The sequence below is a fragment of the Hibiscus syriacus genome, unplaced genomic scaffold (assembly GCF_006381635.1).
Source record: "Hibiscus syriacus cultivar Baekdansim isolate YM2019G1 unplaced genomic scaffold, ASM638163v2 tig00112236_pilon, whole genome shotgun sequence".
Classification (NCBI taxonomy): Eukaryota; Viridiplantae; Streptophyta; class Magnoliopsida; order Malvales; family Malvaceae; genus Hibiscus; species Hibiscus syriacus.
This window is the reverse complement of record NW_024063279.1, coordinates 703,844-727,486: the sequence shown is the minus strand read 5'-3', so window position 1 is coordinate 727,486 and position 23,643 is coordinate 703,844. Positions and strand designations below refer to the sequence as shown.

At 35.6% G+C, this 23,643-nt stretch overlaps 1 protein-coding gene across 3 annotated transcripts; it reads right to left on the bottom strand.

Moving 5' to 3' along the window:
* Window positions 1–1,177: 1,177 nt before the first annotated feature.
* Window positions 1,178–23,494, bottom strand: LOC120176348 (chlorophyllide a oxygenase, chloroplastic-like). 3 transcript variants are annotated; one of them, XM_039182790.1, is made up of 12 exons: window positions 23,364–23,494; window positions 22,641–22,883; window positions 22,351–22,455; window positions 21,802–22,077; window positions 21,471–21,618; window positions 21,126–21,310; window positions 20,895–21,007; window positions 20,346–20,663; window positions 19,569–19,573; window positions 16,733–16,738; window positions 9,262–9,269; window positions 1,178–1,192 (listed from the first exon to the last, which is right to left on the bottom strand). In XM_039182790.1, exons 1-9 carry the CDS (start codon window positions 23,436–23,438, stop codon window positions 19,570–19,572), a joined length of 1,467 nt encoding a protein of 488 aa, XP_039038721.1. In that variant the 5' UTR covers window positions 23,439–23,494; the 3' UTR covers window positions 1,178–1,192; window positions 9,262–9,269; window positions 16,733–16,738; window position 19,569. The 3 variants fall into 3 exon arrangements, with proteins under 3 accessions (XP_039038721.1, XP_039038720.1, XP_039038722.1); XM_039182789.1 differs by lacking the exons at window positions 1,178–1,192; window positions 9,262–9,269; window positions 16,733–16,738; window positions 19,569–19,573 and adding an exon at window positions 19,665–20,128 and having other exon boundaries at window positions 20,369–20,663; window positions 23,364–23,492; XM_039182791.1 differs by lacking the exons at window positions 1,178–1,192; window positions 9,262–9,269; window positions 16,733–16,738; window positions 19,569–19,573; window positions 23,364–23,494 and adding an exon at window positions 19,665–20,128 and having other exon boundaries at window positions 20,369–20,663; window positions 22,601–22,874.
* Window positions 23,495–23,643: the final 149 nt, after the last annotated feature.

The window sequence follows — 23,643 nt, the reverse complement described above, 5'->3', positions numbered from 1 at the left end:
TAGGCAGTGTACCGATACACCAGTGAAGGGATGTATCGATACCCTATAGTGGGTACCGATATACTTAAAAGGGAAAATAGAAATATATCTTTCTTTTAGTTTAAGAAATGAAAGTTAGAGTATGCTATTTGGAATATTGATATGTATATTATATGTATGATTGTGTAGATATCGATCGAGTACAAAGTCTGGACAAGTTGACACGTAATAGTCATCGAGAAGAGAGAAGAGATCAGTATTGACTAGTAAGGCCAGGTGAGTGCATATTCGATAGTATATGATGTTTGATGGAAATAAGACTTGCGACAAGTCTATTTCCTATAGTGTTACACATGAATTTATGAACATGAACATGTGTTTAATATGAGTGTATGTATTATTGATTATATGAATTGATATGTTCTTGTATGTGTTATGTGATTCATGTAAAAATACTATTAAGTTATAATAGGATAATATAAAATAAGTTAAGAAATTATATGAGTATAAAAGATAAGTTATGTGATAAGATCTATGGGATATATGGAAATGAAATATAAGACTACGCGAATACATGATATGAGATAATTTAGGTAATAATATGAGAATATGATAAAAGTGAGTTTGTGAGAAATGATATAAGCTAAGTAAGCAAATGTAACGGTTATATAAACAATAGGAACGTGAGTTGGGCAAGTACATAGTGGTATGATCATTTATGTGAAATAGTAAAATAAATTATATTATTAAATGAGAAGTGAAATAAACTAAATAATATTGACCTATAGGTTGATATGAGAATAGTATATCAACTAGGAGACTTGAACATAAGTGATAATATGAACATATAAGATAAGCTAGATGGGGAAGATTCATATGCTTAAATAAAATTATGACACATGGGTTGTATGATAGAGATCAATGGAGCCATATGAGAAGATTATAGGAGTTATATGAAATTGAATTAAGTAAATAGATTAATTTATATATAAAAGAAATAATAGAAGTGATATATATATATATATATATATATATATATATATATTTATAAGTATGAAATAGGTTACATGATCTAGGTGAATATAAGAGAATGAAGCATAAGCTATATGATATGCTATAAGTTATTATATACATATATGAAATATGTTATTAAGCAATGGGACTAGTAATATGAAATGACTTGGAAAGTTAATATAAGTTATGTGAAAATGATCTATGTGTTTATATGTGATATGTGATTTATGTGATAATGAGTTATATGAAAATAAGTGATGTGATTGCATGATCATAAGAGATAAGTTATATGATGTGAATGATATGATAAGAAGCTATGTGATAAGAAGATATGAGTTTATGTGATATGAAAGTTGTAACATCCTCAATACCGGGTTAGTGACTAAATTGTAAAGTCTCATAATTTGGTGGTTAAAATAAAATGAATGAATAGTATAAAGATTTACATGTAAATTATTGTGTAGGATGAAATTGAAAGAAAGAAGGAATGAAAGGACAATAGAGTAATTGCAAGGAAAAATAATTAAAGAAGGGATAAGTATGTATATATAAGGATACACGTGGGTGGAAGGGGAGAAAACACCCAAGCCTTCCAGAGTTGTCTTCTTCTTTCTTCCTTGTGCTTGTGAACCAAAGCAAAGGTAAGATTTCTGATTATTGAATTTCTTGTTAAATTTAATATTGAGTTTTGATTATTAAACGATAACTAAGCTTAAGGAAAGCTTAAGTTATCTTAACATCAAAGGATGATGGAGTTAGGAGAGATTTAAGATTTGAAGTTCTTAAATGAAATCTTGGAATAGAGTTCATAACTAGAATTGAAAGTTAAATTTGACTTGTCATCAATCTAGTTAAGATATACGAAGTGTTAAAAGTGGAATTAAAACATGTTGAATTATTGATGTAATTCTTGAATTACATATGAAAGATAGAATTTAGAGGTTTAAGATGAAATAAATGAGTATAAATTGGTTTAAGGATGTGTACTATAGTTAAGAATGAAAAAGCGGATTAAACATGAAGGATTTAATCCAAAATGAATGAATTTTCGGGTTCAAAAAGAGGATTCTGGGCAGAATGCATCGATGCATGTTCATAGTGCATCGATGCATCAAGGTTAAAACCCAGAAAGTGTTTGAAGGTGTATCGATGCACAGGTAGTGCATTGATGCACTCTTTTAAAATAAAAAGATCGAATGCAATTAGTGCATCGATGCATCCCATTAATAATAAAACATCGAATGCATTTTATGCACCGATGCACAAATAGTGCATCGATGCATACCTTCATTAAAAGAGGAAATTGACATTTATCTTAATCTAAAGAGTGAACCATTAGAGTATATTAGCTATAATACTGATATAGATCTATGTGTGATTATGTAGATACTAAAAGTAAGCTTATTCCGGAACGATCAAATGATTAGAATCAAAGCAAAGCTAAGGTGAGTGCATATTATATGTATAGTATAATGGAATAAGACTTGTGATAAGTCTAATTCCTATATTGATTTTCATAGTACAATAGTTGTGAACATGCATACATGATAATTATTGTAATACATGCATAAGGCATATATATGTTCATGTGATTGGATAAATGATGTATATATATATGAATAGATTCAAATACACATGTGATATGATATATGATATGAGAAAATGATATGAGCTACATGATCACAAGAGAAATGACATGAGCTACATGATCACAAGAGAAATGACATGAACTACATGATCACAAGAGAAATGACATGAGTACATGAACATATAAAATATAAGAATAATGCCCATAGTATACGATATGAGAGCTATAGGTGTAATTGGCATGCCAAGAGTCGAGGGTATAATAGTCCTTCGGGACATAGTCCTTCGGGATGTAGTGGTCCTACGGGACATATATGACAGTCCTTCGGGATGAATACTGAACTAAGGTTCGGTGCCCCATGAGAGAATTGATACGAGTTGTGGTGACAGCATTAGTGCACAACCTCTATGTACTCACATACCTCTATTCTCAATAATATATATGGGCAATTGAAAAACAAAGTAAAGAAGGTAAGTTTTGTACATGCATGATATGATTATATGTGTTATTGTGTAATAGATACATGCATATTGAAATGTCATGAAGGAAATGGTAAGAATGCATATTCATGAAGATATTGTTGCATATTCATTTATTGCCTCACTAAGTCTATGACTTAGCGTGTAAGTGATTTACACGTAGGTACCAAGAAATAAGAAGATTTCATAATAGCAGTGGCACGGACAGCAACATTACTAAGAAATCAGATCAGAAGTAATTGACAAAGTAGGTATTTTGTTGTGTATAAAATATTGGTATGTAATAATTGGTTAATTACGAATTCTCTGATTGATTTTGTATTAAGTGATCTCTTTTATGTAAATTAAAGTATTTTGTTTTATTGAAAATTTTAAATTCCCGGGAATCTTCTTTAAGAATCAAAGTTTGAAAAGTCAATGTGACATCTCGGACTTGTATTCGGGTCGAATATGAGTTAAGGGTGTTACAGAAAGTGTATATGTAAAATGACATAAGTGATAATGCCCATGTTATGTGAAATAAGAGCTAGGGGTACAGTTGGCATGCCAAGAGTCGAGGGTTCTACGTGGTCCTTTAGGATATATATGTAATTATGTGGAACATATATGTGGTACTTCGGTACACTTATTTGGTCCATTGTATTATGTATATGGTTCTTAAGGAGCGGTCCTTCGGGACATATGTGATATGTCATCCTTCGGGACATTTCTACGTGGTCCTTTGGGATAAAGTCTAAGTTCCCCTAGTGGGAATTATACGAGCTGTGGTGACAGCATAATGTGCACAACCTCTATGTACTCACATACCTTAAGTTCTCAGAAGTATATATGGGCTTTTAAAGAGAATAAATAAATCCATTTGATATGATGCTATGTGTACTCGTTGTGAAATGATATATTTGTTTTATGATGTGTATATTGTTAGATACAAGAGCATGTGACTAAGAGATATACATGATAATAATAATAAGAAAAATGAAATGATATAAATATGTATGTATTTATGTTCTGATGTATAATATGTGTTATAGTTTAATATGATTGCATGAAGTGTGCATTGTAGGAGATAGTAATAAGAATTATATTTAAGTTTATTTATGCCTCACTAAGTCATCGACTTAGCGTGTGAGTGTTTCACACGTAGGTTCTGGAAAGCTAGAAGAGAAGCTAAGAGGGCAAGACATGTTAGTAACTCATTTACGAAGTTCATATCAGAAAAGAGTTTTTTAACTATGTGTATTTTGTTATATTCAAGTTAATTGGCATGTACTAATAAATTGGAGTTGAATATGCTCTGATATGTATTGTAAAAACAATATATTTTGAATTAATGTAAAGTATTCATTTGTTTTGAATTGTGGTGAACAATTTTAACTAAATTGTTAGAGAAACTGTTTTGAAAAGTCAATGTGACACTTCGGACTCGAATCTGGGTCGGATCCGATAAGTTAGTAAATAGAAAAAGCTCTTGAAATTATATCTATAAATCTCGCAATCCTTGCAAATATGGGTTTAATCAAGAGGAAGATTTTATAGAAGCTCGAATAATGTAATTTTTGTGGGTGAATTATCGCAGTGAAGAGATATTTGTCTTTTAGGGAGTAATATATCGATACAATTTAAAAAAATTAAATAGTTGTCTAAATTTTGATATTTATGGTCTATACAATTTTAAAAAAAAAACAAGGTGCAACCTATTACGTTATCATCACAACCAGATTTGTATTACTTTTTCATAATATACATAGTTGCAGCCTTATTACTTAATCGATTACGATAAAAAAGGTACAACCTATTATGTTACCCTTAAAACCAAATTTGTATTACTTTTTTTTTATAATAAACATGGTTACAACCTTATGACTTAATTGGTTAAGATAAAAACAAGGTGAAACCTATTACGTTACCCTCGCAACCGAATTTTTATTACTTTTTCATAATATACACAGTTAGCTAAAAACAATGCAACCTTCAAGTTTGGGGGGATATTGTCCATAGTTAAGCATTTGCGTCGATAGTATTAGTAGAATTATGTTATGACATTTAGTTAGGTTAAGTTAGTTTTTGTTGAAATAAGTTAAGGATGCCTGATGATGATAAATTTTTGCCATGACTGTGAATTGAATGTTTATTATTGTTAAGGATGATAGGACTGACTTTAGAGCTTGAGTCTTTGTGAACCTTTGATACACGATTATATGCTTTCTATACTTAAAGGACTTAAATTGTTTTATGAAAAAACTTACATGTTGCAGAATAAATTTGTGAATAATGAACTTAATGGATACATGCTTGAATGAAACTCTCTTATGTTTATAAAGTTTGTTGAATTACGAATAAATGTTTCGACATAACTGTAGAGGGACACTCGTCTTTGCTATAGCAGTTCTTGGATACCGCATTTCAATAGATGGCAGTTATAACATACGAGTGAATAAAAATAGTCACGAGATAACTCTGCTTAACTAGATCAAAGATGGAATATTAGATCTAATTCATCTAAAGTGTGGTATGGTAGTTGTGATATACTGACTCCCCTCGTAGCAGTGAAAAAAAGAGGTTAAATATATGTCAAGTTAATGGAAGTAAATGTGTGCTTAATTGGTAAAGAAATACTAAAGCAAAATAAGGGACTTGATAAGAATTTCTAATTTCGTTAAGTATGGATTGGATACAATCACACACACATAATGCAAAGGATCTTGCTCTAGGAAAAAGTTCTTGAAATCCTGATTTGTCAAGCACGTTGAAGCCGATTATTTTTTAGGGTTGAAATTTTATCTCAACACTATTATCTTAACTAAACTTCTGCCATATCATTATTTTCTATTGATTATTATACATTGCTTGAGGACAAGCAATAGCTTAATTTTGGGGGGCTGATAACCCCCTAGAAAGACTATGTTTTGTGCCTTTTCACTTAGGTTATTCTTCGTTCTAAAGCCCATGTCATAAAATTTAGAGTGCATTTACGTCATACAGTTGCATTTGGTGGTAAAGTCTTGTTGTAGCATAATTTATTGAAAATTGGTGTTGTTGAGGGAAAGGTCTTGTTTTTTTGGTGTTGTGCAGGCAATGAAAGTTTAAGGAGAAGATGTGGCCGCTGTAGCATGTTGGAAAAATTATTGTTGTAGTATTTTGGAGACGGAACGCTGAAAGACTTGTCACAGTGAAAGATGGATAGCAGATCTGGAGAAGAAAAGACAAAATAGAAAAAATATATTTTCCAAGCTGTCCAGCCACATGTGACTCACCATGCCTGTTGTAAATTTTGGGACCATCTGCCACAATAACCGCCCATTCACGTGAGAAGGGTGTCACCTAGGGTATAAAGGGAATTTTGAGCCCAAAACCGAGAAATATTCCTTCTATAAATAACTAAGATGCCCTACATTTTAAGTAGACTTTTGAGAAACTTTGGAGAGCTTTTGGGAGGTGACCTAAGAGAGAGGCGGTTGCACATTTCGTCTTGACTTTTTATCCCCTTTTTATGGTACGCTCTATATTCGAGCTTGAAAGAGGTAGTAGTTAGACCTTGAGAAAGATTAGCTTGCTATGCCGATGCATGACAGTGAAGCTAGGTCATGGCAGCAACTCATTTGGGAGTTTTTCTTCTCATTGTGCTTTATTTTCTATCTTTTTGGGCTTGTACCACACTTGAATATTCTTGGATAAACTTGGCCACACCATGTATTACCTTATTTAGTGTTGGATGATTTTATTTTAAGTTAATGGATGGTTTTGATATTCATATGTTATTTTGCTCACTGGTTTTTAGTTTTAAGCGTCGTGGCATTGTAAGAGCTTTTGAGAGATTGTCGTTCGCTGTAGCGTAATATGCTTAGTCTTGTAAGACTTTTTGAGAGATTGTCATTTTCTAAGTATAGATACCAGGTATCAAGAGAGCTAGGTTAGATCTACGTGAGCAAGGGAGCCAAAACGAGAATAAGAGGTTCTAATCCGCCTTAGAGATAAGGAGAGAGCTTCATTCGACTAAAAGGGATATGACTTAGTTGATAGGCTAGTGTTGCAGTTTACGCTGAGAGGTATTGCCGTAGTATTAGTTTTACCAAGTTCCTTGCTTGAGAGAGTTTAAGAGCATTTTTAGCAAATCTTGTCGTGCAGCATACTCGTGGAAGCAGAGATCATCCTTAACATAAAAATATCATTGCCATAGCAAATCCACACCATTTACCTCTAGAAGGGCTCGATTGTGTGAGGTTGTCAGTCTTATCTCATTTCTTAGAGTTCAATTTATTTTCCTACTTTAGCATACTTTTGTAATTTATTTAAATTCTTGTCTCAGCACACTTTTACAATTTCATCAATTATTGCCACAACAATTTCACTCCATTCTTGCCATAATATTCCATCACCATTTATAAATACCATCTGCCATAAATATACTTTCATTTAATTATACCATCGTAAATATATAGTTAGATTTAGTTAGTTTAGATATAGTTCATGACAACCCTTATTTGCTTGCTTTTAAAATACCTCCAATCTCGGTAAAAACGATACTCACTAATGTATTACTTACATCGATTGTGTATACTTACACAAAATTGCATGCCACAACACTATATTTACATGCGATCAAGTTTTTGGTGTCGTTGTCGGGGATTGGCAATTGATTAATTTTTAAAAGTTTCATTATAGTAAAAGTTTTTAGTTAGTTTTTTTTAGTTTTACTTGTTATTTTTGTTTAATTCTTTTTTAGGTTTTACTGTTGCATGACCCGAAGAATTCAACGTGAAGAACTATTTATTTAACGTGAAGAACTGTCTAGTTCCAGAGATCGACCATTTATTTCGTCGTAGACAATGCATTCAACGTGATAATCGAGTTATAAATAATCAACCGAACCAAGGTGTTCAGTGAGTTCAAGATCCTGCAGATCCGAATGATGCATCATTTAGGAATGAAGGACTTATACAGAGACCAAGAGATATTCTAGATCACTTAGCTCCTATTCTAGACGATTTCACCCAGGGATCGTAGCACTCGAGATCTAAGCAGCCCATTTTGAGCTTAAAGCAGCCCATTTTGAGCTTAAAGCAGTCATGCTCAACATGCTAAATTCAATTGGACGATAGTTTGGTGGCCTGCCCAATGAAGATGCAAGGCAACACATTCATGCTTTCTTGGAAGATTGTAACTCATTCAGGCAACAAAGAGTTCACGAAAATGTGCGAAAGCTAAAGTTATTTCCCTACTCATTGCGTGACGGACAAAGAGCTTGGCTTAGTGGAGTTTCATCCGGCTTGATGGAGACTAGAGCTGATCTTTGCAAAATCTTTTTATTGCGGTATAATCCGCCCAACATGCACATTCAACTTCAAAATGACATAGCAGGTTTTCGTCAAGCTGATGATAAATCAATGTATGACTGTTGGGACCTCTACAAAAGTTTGTTTCGCAAGTGTACTAATCACAGATTCTACTACTGGACCCAAGTCGTGATGTTCTATAATGGAGTGAATGCACCCACACGTATGATGTTAGATGCTTCAGAAAATGGTACTTTGTTTGACAAATCAAAAGAAGAGGCCTTTGACATCCTATACAGGATAACCAATAATAACTATCAATTTCCCTCTTTAAGGCTTGGAACTGGAATGAAGGCACATAAGACATTCGAGTTAGATGTTAAGGATTATGTGTTTACCCAAATTTCTGCCATAACAAATATATTGAAAAATATGCAGTGTTTCAACGAGGTGAATGAAGTAAAAATGGCCAATTCTGCATGTATCTTATGCACTGGCAATCACCATGAGAATAAATGCCTAGAAAATCAAGAATCGATCAACTACGTGGGGAATTTCAATCAAAGAAACAACAATCCCTATTCTAACACCAACGACCCAGGATGGTGTCAACATCCTAATTTCTCATAGGGTAATCAATGGGCAAACAAAAACAATGCATGCAACTTGAATAGGCCACAACAGAATATTACTGAACCTACAAGATTTCAGAAACAACATATGTTATGACAGAATGTTAACAAGGGTTCTCTAATTCTCTTGAAGTTACTCTTCAATATTTTATGACTTCAACAAAGGCTTTATTGCATGAGCACTCATCGAAAATTAAAAGTCAGGGCATACTTTTGTAGAATCAAGCTGCTTTGTTGCAAAGTCAGAGCTCGTCTTTGAGAGCTTTAGAGAACCAAGTGGGCCAAATTGCTACAACATTACATACTCGCCCATAAGGTAGTCTCCCTAGTGATACTAAGGTCACTAAGCCTCATGGAAAAGAGCAATGCAGTTCGCTCACATGGATGAATGGTATCCAACTCAATCAAAGAAACAAGTTTGGGAGGAAGAAGCAAGAATATTAATGTCCTAGTATTGTGCAACCATAACTTGAAGTGCAAGAAGAGTTACCTGTAGAGAATAATAGTGATGAGGGTTCCACGAGTAAACATGCTGATGGATGACAAACAAATATCACAACAAAAGTTGTTCCCCACCTGCAGTAGAAAAATTAAGACCCCCACCACCATTCCCTCAAAGACTGAAAAAAAAAATAATGATATCCAATTCAAGAAGTTCATTGACATCCTTGATCAGCTATATATCAATGTCCCGATTCTGGAGGCCATTAACCAGATGCCTACTTATGTCAAATTTCTCAAGTAGATTGTCATAAAGAAAAGAAAGGTGGAAAGTTTTGAAATTGTTGCCACAACGAAATAATATTATTCTGTGCCGAGTAAACTTCCGCCAAAGAAAAAGATGCTAGCAACTTTGTTATTGCATGTTCTATTGGTGATAGATATATAGGGAGAGCTTTATGCGACCTTGGGTCAAGTGTAAATTTGATGCCCAAGTCCGTGTTCTTGAAGCTTGGAATGAGTAATGCTCGACCTACCACTGTGATCCTACAACTAGCTGATCGATCACATGTTCATCCCGAGGACAGAATTGAAGAAGTCATATTGAAAGTTGACAAGTTTGTATTTCCTGTTGATTTTTTTATTCTCAACTGTGAGGCCGATGATAATGTCCCCATAATTATGGGTGATCTTTTCTAACTACCTGTAGTATTCTAATCGATTGCGAGAAAGAAAAGTTCACTATGCGAGTGGTTGATCAGAGTGTCACCGTCAATGTCTTCAACACACTGAAGTATGTGGATGAATAGAGGAAAGCCAATGTGTGTTAGACGTGGACTCAATAATTGAGGATGGAGCTGTAAATTTTTGCTACTGTAAATTTTTGTTGCAGTAACTTTTTACAGCTGGAGAACTGTGGGAGACTTACTAAAGATGAAGCAATTGAGGAGCCTGAAGATTTTTCTTTAGAGGTGCAGCAGTTTAGCTTGCTCTTAGCTAGACTAGGTATGTGATTTGAATCTTTAGATTTTGATGAATTTCACCCCCCAAAATTTTCGCTACAGTATGAACCTACCTTGGAACTCAAACCTTTGCCATCACATTTAAAGTATGTTTATCTTGGTAATGATGATACTTTGCCTATTATAATATCTGCTAGTCTAACCTCTAAGCAAAGCAAGAATACAATTTGATAAATATCTTGGCACGAAATAAGAAAGTTTTACGGTATATTATGGCATACTTGAAGGGAATAAGCCCTATAATTTGTATGCACAAGATTCAACTTAAAGATTGCCACAATAACTCTGTCGAACCATAACGAAGACTTAATTCATTTATGAAGAAAGTGGTGATGAAGGAAATCATCAAGTTGTTGGATCCTGGTGTGATTTACCATATCTCCTATAGTTCAGGGGTCAGCTCGGTGCAATGTGTGCCCCAAAAATGAGGCATGATCCTGGTGAGCAACGAGAAGAATGAGTTATCACCAAAGAAGATCGTCATGAGTTGGAGGAGTTGTATAGACTACCAAAAGCTTAACAAGGAGACTAAGAATAACCATTTTCCCCTTTCTTTCATCAATCAGATGTTAGACCGTTTGGCGGGCAAGTCTTTTTATTGCTTCCTCGATGGATACTCAGGGTACAATCAGATTGCCATAGTATCAGAAGACTAAGAGAATATGACTTTCACATGCCCTTATGGCACGTACGCCTTTAGAATGATGTCGTTCAGATTATGTAATGCTCCAGTAACATTTCACATATGTATGCTTTCCGTTTTTTCATATATGGTGGATGACTTCTTGAAAATTTTTATGGATGATTTTTCCATGTCGGGCGACAATTTTGATAAATGCCTTGGTAACTTGGCTAAGATACTAAAGAGATGTGAGGAGGCCAATCTAGTGCTCAATTGGGAAAAATGTCACTTCATGGTGATAGAAAGAATTTTGCTAGGGCATAAGATTTCACAAAAAGGAATCGAAGTCGACAAAGCCAAGTTTGAGGTGATCGAGAAATTACCTCCACCCACCACCGTGAAGGGTATAAGGATTTTTTTTGGGCATGCAGGATTTTACAGGCGTTTCATCAAGGACTTTTTTAAAAATTTTGAAGCCCCTTTGCCTTTTACTACAGCAGAATCAACCATTCTTGTTCAACAAAGAGTGCTACAGTGCATTTAAGAAGCTGAAGGAAAGACTTGTCACAGCGTTAATAGTTGTCCCACCTGATTAGACAACTCCCTTTGTACTGATGTACGATGCAAGTAGCTACGTCGTGGGAGAAGTGCTCAGGCAAAGGTGAGGTAAAATCTTTCATGTCATTTATTATGATAGTTGCATACTGAATGAAGCACAGATAAACTATACAACCACTGAAAAAGAATTACTTGTTGTGTATTTGTTTTTGATAAGTTTAGGGCCTACTTGATAGGTACTAAGGTCAGTGTGCAAACTGATCACTTGATCATTAAATACTTAGTGAATAAAGAAGATGCCAAACCTAGACTTATTAGATTGATTTTGCTATTGTAAGAATTCGATTTAGAGGTTAAGGATAGAAAATGAACTGAAAATTAGGTTGCTAATAATTTATCTGGAATAGACAATGTAAATGAATGCCATGACAATCTAGAAATCAAGAAGGAATTCCCTGACAAGAAAATTTTATCTGTTGCGGCATGTCTGTGGTATGATGATATAGTTAACTTTCTTGTTAGTGGTGTTTTGCCTCATCGTTTAAATAGTCAGGGTAGAAGGAAGTTCATACATGATGTGTGATACTATCAATGGGATGAGCCCTATTTATTCAAGCAATGTGATGACCAAGTGATTAAGAGTGTGTCCCTGGATAAGAACAACATGATATTCTTTTCCATTGCAACAGCGCACCTTGTGGAGGACACTTTGGAGGTGTTAGGACTGTTGCAAAGGTCCTACAGTCTGGATTTTATTAGCCTACGCTTTTTAAGGATGCACATGAGTTATGCAAGTCGTGTGATCGATGTTTGCCCACTGGGAATATTTCGAAGAGACACGAAATGACATGACATAAGATTCTGGAGATAGAGCTATTCGACATATGGGGAATAGATTTCATGAGAAACTTCCCATCATCCTTTGGTGATCTGTACACACTCATAGTAGTAGACTACATACTCATAGTAGTAGACTACGTGTCCAAGTGGGTCAAAGCCATAGTACACCAAGAAATGACTCGAATATCGTATTCAAGTTCCTTCATAAGAATATCTTCACACGGTTTGGAGCACCTAGAGCCATTATTAGTGATGAAAGCACCCATTTCGACAACAAATTGATTGCTAAGGCATTATAGAGGTATGGGTGTGACCTAAAATTACTACATCATATCACCCTCAGACCAATGGGTAGACTGAGGTATCCAACCAAGAGATCAACAAGATTCTTGAGAAATTAGTGAACCCGAAGAGAAAAGACTAGTCTCTGAAGCTCGACGAGGCACAAATGGTTTATCGAAAAACCTTTAAGACTCCGCTAGGTATGTCTCCATTCAAGTTAGTCTATGGAAAGGCGTGCCATCTTTCTGTCGAGCTAAAGTATAAGGCCTACTGGGCGATTAAGAAACTTAACATGGAAGCCTAGTTGGTTGGTGAGGAAAGGTTGCTAGAGCTAAATGAAATTGAGGAATTTTGTGCCCAGACTTGTGAAAATGTTCGTCCGTATAAAGAGAATACCAAACGATGGCATGAAAAAAGTATTCTATCATGGTAATTTTCTGAAGGCCAACAAGTCCTCCTTTATAATTCAAGGCTAAATATTTTTTAGGTAAATTGAAGTCCCAATGGTTTTGACCTTTTCAAGTGCATCACATGTACCAGCATAGAGTTGTGGACATCAAAAACCTCGACGATGGCTAGATCTTTAAGGTGAATGGCCAATGCCTAAAGGTGGATAATAGAGCCCCAATATTGTGAAACAAGTCAGCACTTTGCCTCCATGATGTTTCAGAGTTTGCACCACCCACTCTTTAAATTTTTGCTACAATATTTTATTTCATAGTTTTTGCATAAATAATTGTTTAAACCTAATCGTTTCTTTTCTTTCTTTTTCAGTTCAATTTTAACCTTCATTTTTTTTCCAGGTCATCCAAGGACACGTGGCAGCATGGGGAAAGAGCTTACAAGATGACAAAAAGAAACCTTAATATTTTTTGCTAAGGCAAAAAAAGGGAGAAATGAATCCCTTTTAATTATTTTTATTCTTTTTTAACCTTTCAAACTAACCAATCATATTCCACCTCATTATTAATTTCCTTTTCTCTTTTATACTTTTGCATGAACTCCCCAAAACCAACCACTTTTTCTTTAAAACACACAATCCTTCTATCTTTCTTCTTTACCTTGTTTTGTTTTTTCAAGATTTCTCTCAACTTCTTCTTCTCCGCCCAATATTTGTCATAGCCACCACTTGAGTTTTCTTTTTTTTCCTTTTCGCTGCGAAACCCTTACTACCACCACAACAAGGTTTTCTTTTCTATTTTCTTTTTGTCGCGACTAAGATGGTATGATGTAAGAATGTTTCTGGTAAGGGTTATTCCTCTCAACCGTCGCCATAAACCCCTATTGGATAACACGACAGAGGAGAGATTCCAACATATCAAAGTTTGATTTGTGTATTTAGAGCAGGGTTTTATTCTTACAGAGGAAGGTGAAGAGCTTTTCCACCTGAAGTAACCTATGTTATAGAAAAACACCACTGGGAGGTATTTTCTCAGCATCCGGGTGATGTCGCCCCAATCATCGTGAGGGAATTCTATGCTCAACTCACCAAACCTACGAAGTATGGAATATGGGTACATGGGAGGAGATTTCACTTCACACCGAAAGCCATAAATCGTTTCTTCAGGCTAGAGAACATGCCTAACCATCATGCAAAATTTGTTACTTCAGCAGATGCTGAAACTTACGTGGGAGTCTTGGAGTATTTATGCTTCAAAGGGTCACACTGGCAAGGTGAAAACCCGAGCAAGTGGAGAGGTGTTGTCTCAAGCCTCAAGAAAAGGTATGAAATCACTTCATTAAAACCCGATTAATGCTTACATAACATCATACAACTATCTCACTGCAACGGATGCTTCTTTTGCATTCTATAATTTTTGGGCGACCAATCAATATAGGTAAGGTCATTTTCCAACAAGTTTACTATTGACTCAAGTGAAAAAAGGGGACATTGTTCTTTCCCAACTTAATTACTGCCATGTGAAAAAAGAAGAATGTGGTGGAGGAAATGTTTGAAGCCAACATCCAAACGAAGTCCGGCATAATTACAAAGTTGATTACGGAGCTGATGGGATTTGACGAATATGGTCCTAAGGAGATCCTAAAAAAAGGTGGAAAAAATATTGTTGCGGCAAGAATGGTGGCCATATTTACCTCCTTACGAGAAACTAATAAGCGAGTAGAGAACCTGGAGACCAAGATATATACATTCTTCAGTTATGTGAGGCAAATGGATACAATTATGTCCTCATTTTTCAAGGAAATATTACCTTTGAACACCGACAATTTCCATCATTTCTCTAAATAAATTTTGGAGAAAAAAATAATGTCGCGACATTTCCTGGACAAGCCCCGCAAGATGCAGACCACCAAACCAAACAATTGAATGCCCTACCCACTGAAGCCTAGCAATATGATAAGGATAACCACTACAATGCTACCGAGCCCATGGGCCCTATGACATTGAACCGCTTGACACATGCCCCTCGTCTGATCCTGAGGATGAGGAGATTCTTTCTCCAGGGTAATAAAGTCATGTCCATCCTGATGATGCTGAGAAGACAAATGAAGAAGCAGTTTCCGACTTTGCTGCTGACATTGAGGAAATCTCACCCTCGCTTGTGTAACCACAGCCTGTGGAACCGCGCCTGACCATACATCGCTTGAAGAGGACAACCAGACATGCAGATGAAACTTCTACTACAGCATCTGAGGCTGCAACCCCAACCAAGACTACCCAGTATATCGAGCTAGAAGAATCCACTTCGAAGCACAGACACATCAGGCGTACTGGGGACAAGACACCACCACAATGAGGTATCTCTCGTAGCTTTTGCATTCATGTAGTGTAGCTTAGTTAATTTAGTATTCATGCATTGAGGATAATGCAACCTTCAAGTTTGGAGGGGTATTATCCATAGTTAATCATTTGTATCGATATTATTAGTAGAATTATGTTATGGCATTTAGTTAGGTTAAGTTTATTTTTGTTGAAATAAGTTAAGGATGCCCGATGATGATAAATTTTTGTCATGGCTGTGAAATGAATGTGCATGACTATTAAGGTTGATAGGATTGAATTTAGAGCTTGAGTCTTGTGAGCCTTTTATACACGATTGTATGATTTATATGCATAAGTGACTTAGAGATTTTTATAAAAGAACTCTTGCATGCTACAACATAAATTTGTGAATAATGAACTTAATGGATAAATGCTTGAATGAAACTCCTTTACGTTTATAAAGTTTGTTAAATTGCAAATAAATACTTTGGCATAACTGTAGAGGGACATTCCTCTTTGATATAACAGTGTTTGGATACCACGTTTCAATAAATGATAGATATAGCATACGAATGAATGAAAGTAGTCACATAATGACTCTGCCTGACTAACTCGAGGATGGAATATTGGCTCCAATTCATTTAGAGTGTGGGATGGTAGTTATGATAGGCTGACTCCCCTCGTAGCAATGAAAAAAAAAGATTAAATATATGTTAAGTTAATAAGAGTAAATGTGTACTTAATTGTAAACAAATGCTAAATCAGAATAGGGAACTTGATTAGAATTTTTCTAACTTCGTTAAGCATGGACTGAATACAATCACGGACACACAATGCGAAAGATCTTGCTCTAGGGAAAAGTTTTTGAAATCCTGATTTATCTAGCATGTTGAAGCCAATTATTTCTGAGGGCTGTAATTTTATCTCAACACTACTTCCTTAACTAATCTTCTGCCATAGCATTATTTTCTATTGATTATTATCCATTGTTTGAGGACAAGCAATAGCTTAAGTTTAGGGTGTTATAACCCCGTAAAAAGGCTATGTTTTGTGCCTTTTCACTTAGGTTATTGTTTTTCATATCATAGCATTTAGAGTGCATTTATGTCATATAGTTGCATTTAGCGGTAAAGTCATGTTGTAGCACAAATTTATTGGAAACTGGTGCTACTGAGGGAAATGTCTTGTTTTTGTGGTGTTGTGCGGGCGATGAAAGTTTAAAGAGAATATGTGGATGATGTAGCATGTTGGAGAAATTACTGTTGTAGCATTGTGAAGACGAAAAGCTGAAAGACTTACCACAACAAAAGATGGATAGTAGATCTGGAGCAGAAAAGATAAAATAGCAAAAATATCTTTATTAAGTTGTCCAACCACATGTGACTCACCACCCCCGCTATAAAATTTGGGACCATCTTCCACAATAACCACCCATTCATGTGAGAAATGTGTCACCTAGGGTACAAAGGGAATTTTGGACCCAAAACCCTAGAAATATTCCCTCTATAAATACCTAAGGTGCCCTACATTTTAAAGAGACTTTTGAGAGACTTTGAAGAGCTTTTGGGAGGTGACCTAAGAGAGAGGCAGTTGTATATTTCCTCTTCTTTTTCATTTTTCATCCCCTTTCCATGGTGCCCTCCATATTCGAGCTTGAAGGAGGTAGCAGTTGAACATCGAGAGAGGCTAGCTTGCTAGGGCGATACATGGCGGTGAAGCTAAGTCACGGCAGCAAATCATTTGGGATTTTTTCTTCTCCTTGTGCTTTATTTTCTATCTTTTTGGGCTTGTACTACACTTCAATATTCTTGGATAAACTTGGCCACACAATGTATTATCTTATTTGGTGTTGGATTTGTGTTGGATGATTTTATTTTAAGTTAATGGATGGTTATGTTTTTTTTCTCACTGTTTTTACTTTTATGCGTCATAACATTGTAAGAGCTTTTGAGAGATTATCGTTTACTATAGCTTAATATGCTTAGTCTTGTAAGAGCTTTTGAGAGTTTGTCATTTTCTAAGTATAAATACCTAGTATTGAGAGAGCTAGGTTAGATCTACATGGGCAAGGGAGTCAAACCAGGATGGAGAGGTTTTAACCCGCCTTAGAGATAAGGAAAGGGTTTCATTCTACTAAAAGGGATAGGACTTAGTCGATAGGCTAGTGTTGCAGTTTACGCTGAGAGGTATTGTATAGCATTAGTTTTATCAAGTTCCTTGCTTGAGATAATTTAGGAGCATTTTTAGCAAATCCTGTCGGGCAGCATACTCATGCAAAGGTCATCCTTAGCATAGAATATTATTGACATAGAAAATATATACCATTTACCTCTAGAAGGGCTCAATTGTGTGAGGTTGTCAGTCTTATATCATTTCCCAGAGTTCAATTTATTTTCCTGCATTAGAATAATTTTGCAATTTATTTAAATTCTTGTCTCAACACACTTTTACAATTTCATCAATTCTTACCACGACAATTTCACTCCATTCTTGACGCATCATTCCATCACCATTTATAAATACCATCTGCTACAGCTATACTTTCATTTGTTTATACCATCGTAAATATATAGTTAGATTTAGTTCATGACAACCCTTATTTGCTATAGCTTGCTTTTAAAATACCTTCAATCCATGTGGAGATGATACTCACTCACTGATGTACTACTTGCATTGATTGTGTATACTTGCATAGAATTATGTGCCACAACACTATATATTTACACGTGATCTCTAACCTATTACACTACCATCGAAATTGGATTTGTATTTATTGTTTGTAATATACATAGTTGCAGCCTTATAACTTAACCGATTTAACATAAAAATAAGGCACAACCTATTACATTACCCTCGAAACCATATTTGTGTTACTTTTTCATAATATTAATTGTAGCCTTATAACTTAATTGGTTAACATAAAAACAAGACACAACCTATTGTGTTACATTCAAAATCGATTTTTTAATAGTATTTCATAAATAAAATGTTGTGACCTTATAACTTAACCAGTTAAAATAAAAACAAGGCACAACCTAAAACGTTACATCGAGACAAAAAATTTAATAACTTTTTATAATAAATCCAATTGCTACTGAAATTCTTATAGTTTTATGAGCATAAAATGTGTACTCACCCACGTCAAAACGATCACCCCCAATTTCTCAACCCTAAATCCTCACTCTTAAAGCGGCATTTGGAATCAGTTCAACGTTAAGTTCGATTAACAGAACATAACATAGTAATGGATCAATCATTCTCTTTTCTGGTCTGTGGTTGTGAATATCCGAAAGTATCGATACTTACTAATCATATAAATTTGTCGGTTACGCCATTTTAAAATAGTTATAATCTAATAAATTACATATAAATCAACATTTCCAGTTGCAGTCAAACACTTTTGTTAAAGTTTTTTTAAATTTTCGATCACGTCATAATCTAATATTTTTTAACTTTATATTAATCTACCTTTCTTAGACATTCCCTGCACAATCGCCTTTATCTTTGTTTGAGAGTTGACAGACAAACTCACCACCACTAACACACCAGCCACTCTCTTTGAATATGAACTTTACTCGCTTCCTTAGCCACCACTTTTTTATAACTCAACTAATTCAATCATGAACCTAAACCCCAAATTTTCAAGATTATTTTTAGCTTAATTCACAATTTAACTTCTAAAATATGTTTCTCACTTTACACCATATTTGATTTTTCATTCCAGTTTACTCTCAAAACAACTATTAGATGTCGGTAATTTTTGGATGAACTGAATTAAAAATAATAGTTAAAAAATAATTTAAGATGTAAAATGAGAAAAATTACTTCAAAAATTAAATTTTCAATACGCGATTATTTCCTAAAGACGAAAGTATTTCTAATGTTGGAATTAATCGACAACATCAAATATGGTTTAGAACGACAATGTTTTTCTCATATCCCATATAATCTTTGTAATATAGTTTTAGAGATCCGTTACCTTTCTCAGCTTAGGAGTAACTTTAGAAAGTTTTAGTGAAACCATTATCTATCGTGGTCAGACAGAACGGGTGCACCTCTGGAGTTCCTTCGTTTCCTCGTATCTTGTCTTTTTCATGGAGAATAGAGAGCGACCACACTAACTTTGCACGTGACGTTGATGACGACGACGATGATGCTATTGATAATGATGACAAGAACGATAAGGATGTTTTTGCAAGAACATAAAGGAAGTCGGTGCAAATCTTTTTCATAAAACATCAGCTATTAGTATTACAGTACAAAGATCTTTGCTGCTACTGGGTTATTAGAAGAGAATGAAGCTGGGGTTGTTGACCGTACACAAAAACTATAAACATAGAAGCAGTGTACCGTTTACTTGTTAACACCACCTAGTACCAGGCTCAGATCAATACACAGTTTCCGCATAATCTCCTTTCATCGCCTTCAGTGTGCTTATGTCCGAGAGTCGGTCAGGACAGGGAACAATGTGAGAAGGGATATTAAATGAGTTGCTAGAGTCGAATTTACATCGGTTTGCTGAACGGTAACTGTTTAGATCCTTGTTCAACGGCATTTCTCCATAATCTGTACCTCACTCCTAGCTTATCATAGGCTACCGGCCAATTCCATACGTTTGCCCCATTAATCATTCGTTCTTGCTGGCCGATCACAAGTCGCAGATCCTCGTTCAAGACCTGTATTAATTAAGCATTAAATAAATTAATAACACTTGTAGGAGCAGTGATTAAAGACGACATTGTCGCATACTTCTTGTAAGCACTCGCTAACAAAAATCGTATGCATTATTAGTGATCAGCCTATTGAATACTACCACCAATCTGTTCAGCAACTCATCTGGACATACAAGTGAGGATTTCAAGAACGTGTTCACCAACCCACCATACAAAGAACATTAAAGTAGGATATGATTTTACCTGTTCCGCGAAATGCCTCCATAAATAGTGTATAAAAGGAATGTGCTTCAACACGGGAGCAAAATCTAGTGACATTCTATATAATAGTCTCGTCTTATTTCTCGATGACGGTAAGCAAACATGAAGCTGGTGAAGGTGAGTTGCGCATTCTTTGGTACTCTGTCCTTCCAATTTCCCAGGTTTTGATATGCCAATGGTCGATAGCACCATACATGGTGGTCGGAATTCCATGTCAATGGGATAAGGGTCCCAGTACCCTTGGAGACCAGATGCAGGCGTCAAAAACTTCACCAGACTGAGATTTTCGGATAATGCACGGTCAGATTACATATTCAAAATAGATACCTACAACGCACTCTTAGCATCTTATCATTGTGATTTTTTCCTTTCCAAGCCGTTTTAAAAAAATTATCTTCCAAACTACCATTTGTTTGTTGTGCCAAAAACTAACACACAAGTGTTTTTGCCTTACACCAAAACATAAAAGATTATAAACATATCTGCCAATTTAAATGCAGAAACAAACCTGGGGACAGTCCATCCCTTGGCAAAAGTGGACGTGTGTGTAAAAGGCGCATGGGCAAGATCCAAAAGGTTATCCAACAGTAACCCATGTTCAACCGGAAGCTCAATGACAATCTGTGCCAATTATCAGCAAACCAAAATATTGAGGTGAGATTGTAGAGTCGTTACCATTTAAGCGAAGTTTACGTGATACTTGCAATCAGAATAGCCCTTGAAAACAGCTAGAGCATACCTCGGCATGAATTTCAAATCCAGAAGGAGGTAGTAAAGAAGGAAGAGTTTCCACAGGTGGGTCGTCCCCAGGCCAAACCCAGATCATTCCCTCTTGCTCAAGACACGGCAAGGACCTTATTTTCACATTAATTAATCGCGTAGATGGCATTTTTTCACATTTTCCATCGGTTGTGTATTCCCACCCTAATATATAGAATATTTTATATAACTATTGGTTAAACACAATGAAGGACCTTATATTATCCCGAGCATAAATAAATCATTCATTGATATGTATCACTTTTTCAGAAGAAAAAAAAAGTACGATAGTGGGCGCTTGGCAACTTCCTAAAATTTTACTAACCATGGTAGGGACATTGGATACGACCCTCATTTACCGAACCAAGGTGAAGAGGGCACGCTCTATGTGCACAAGTGTTCCGGACACATCCTGGATTCCCATATTTTCCTCGAAAAAGAACCCACGGCTCCTCAAAGCAATCAATTGGAATCTGAAATGAGAAAGGACAAGACATTAGCAAGAAAACATCTGTAAACGGGACCTACGAGATAAAAGGATCGGCCCCGATAAAACCTGGTACAAAATGAGGATGTATGCCAATATGCTGTGACATGACATAAACGGATCAGTATTGAGATGATAAGCAATATCATAGTTCCTGAGTGTAGCTTACCATTGTGTCATCCTTCAGATCGGTGGAGAAAGCAACAGGATACCAGAAATTCTTCAAGCGGGGATGATATGGTTGAACCGGACCTGACACATCCAAGCTTTTTCGGGGAGACTTCCCCTTCACCGTATCCAGAGATTGTGTTAACATACTCGAAGAAGGGGATGCTACGCTGGACTCTGTTTTGGTCTTATGTTCCAACAGCTTACCATTAACCAATTTCTCCATGTATGCTAGTTTATCCAAAGCAGCGGAAACCCTTGCTTCCGATGTATGTACCTGTTATTATTTCCTTGAGTCAGAATCAAATTCGATTATGAAACCAAAGACATGACCTCACACAATTTTTCCTTTTTTGTTAAGAGTAATACATGCATAAGGTGATTAATTCAAATCTTAGATTGTACCGTAGAAAAAGAAATGGTAAAAATCTCATCAGTTGGATAGCCGGGAATCGTTCCATCTATTTATGTATCTTTTTGAGGCATACACATTCTAATCAAATTATAAGAATCACAGTTTCATTAACATTTAAATGCTAATTTTGTCCACCTGTTTGTGAGCTTGTGCTAGTTCTCCTTGCAACTCCGCGAGTTCTTTTTTCATGCTGCCAATAGACTTGTATTCCCGAGCTAAGGGATTCAACAATTCCACTACCTACAACCATAACTACAAAGATGTAACCAACAAAAATTTCCCACAAGATTAAATTGCAAAAGAGTTAATAGGTAAAAACATCATAAAACACAGTTTTTCTTGTAAAATACAACTAAAAACAAAACCAAAAGTTCAAAACACGAAGTGATCTGCAAGAAGAATATAGGGTTGAGATTGAAGAAAACCTTCTCATGAAGAAGCATGATTGTAAGCAAATCTTGCCGAGCCCGCCAATCACAGTATTGAATATCATATTTAGCCAATTCCAATGCCTGATATACATCTAAGAACTTCCCTTTACATTGTGGGACTTTAGACCTTGGATCCTCTACATCGAACAGCGTGCCCCAGGAGCTCTTCTTATCCCTTGGCCCCAAGCTATTCTCCTCCCCAAACACAGCAAACACCCTAAACCCTCCTTTAACTCCCTGAAATTGCACCAATGCCGAAATATAAACCATGCATAAACTGACCTTAATTTAGCAGTAACCCTAAATTACTCAAGCAGGACAACAAAACAATGAACAATGTTTTACAAAGTTGAAAAAAAAAACAGATCAACAAAATCATTTGAACTATTAAGTTAAAGAATGTCCAAAGATATTAAACAGAATATTACACATATGCTTAGCATGCATAAGTTTCTTTTCCACTAATGAATGCAAGTAAAATGACCATATAAACTCATACAAAATGCAACATACGTAAGGATCACATAAGTTTAAGAAAATTTAGAATAAGGATTATCACAGTTACTTATAGATTAAAAATAAATCAAAAGCCAAACTTTTTAACTTCACGGCCACCAAACAGTGACAAGTCAAGCACTGTGAAAGCTATTTTTTCCCCTTAAAAATTGAAGGACGACCCAGGTAAGCTAATCCCATAAAGAAGCATAAAAAAGGTACCTTTTTAGAAGCCTTGCATGATCTGCATAGAGAGATTGGCAACGAAAAAGCACCAGCAGTAGCTATGGCGGTCATGGCGTTTCAAAAATGCCGTGTAGGGGACGCGGGAGGAAGAAAGAGAGAAGTGTAAGCGAATACAAAAGGGATTTTGTAGGATAAGAGGTTGGTGTTGCGCGCGATCTTGACATGCCTCCCATGGAATGCCACGCGGGAAAACGTGGACATGGTTCTCGTACACGTGGCATTCGGGTATCCACATGCTTTGATGGTCTGTCTTTGG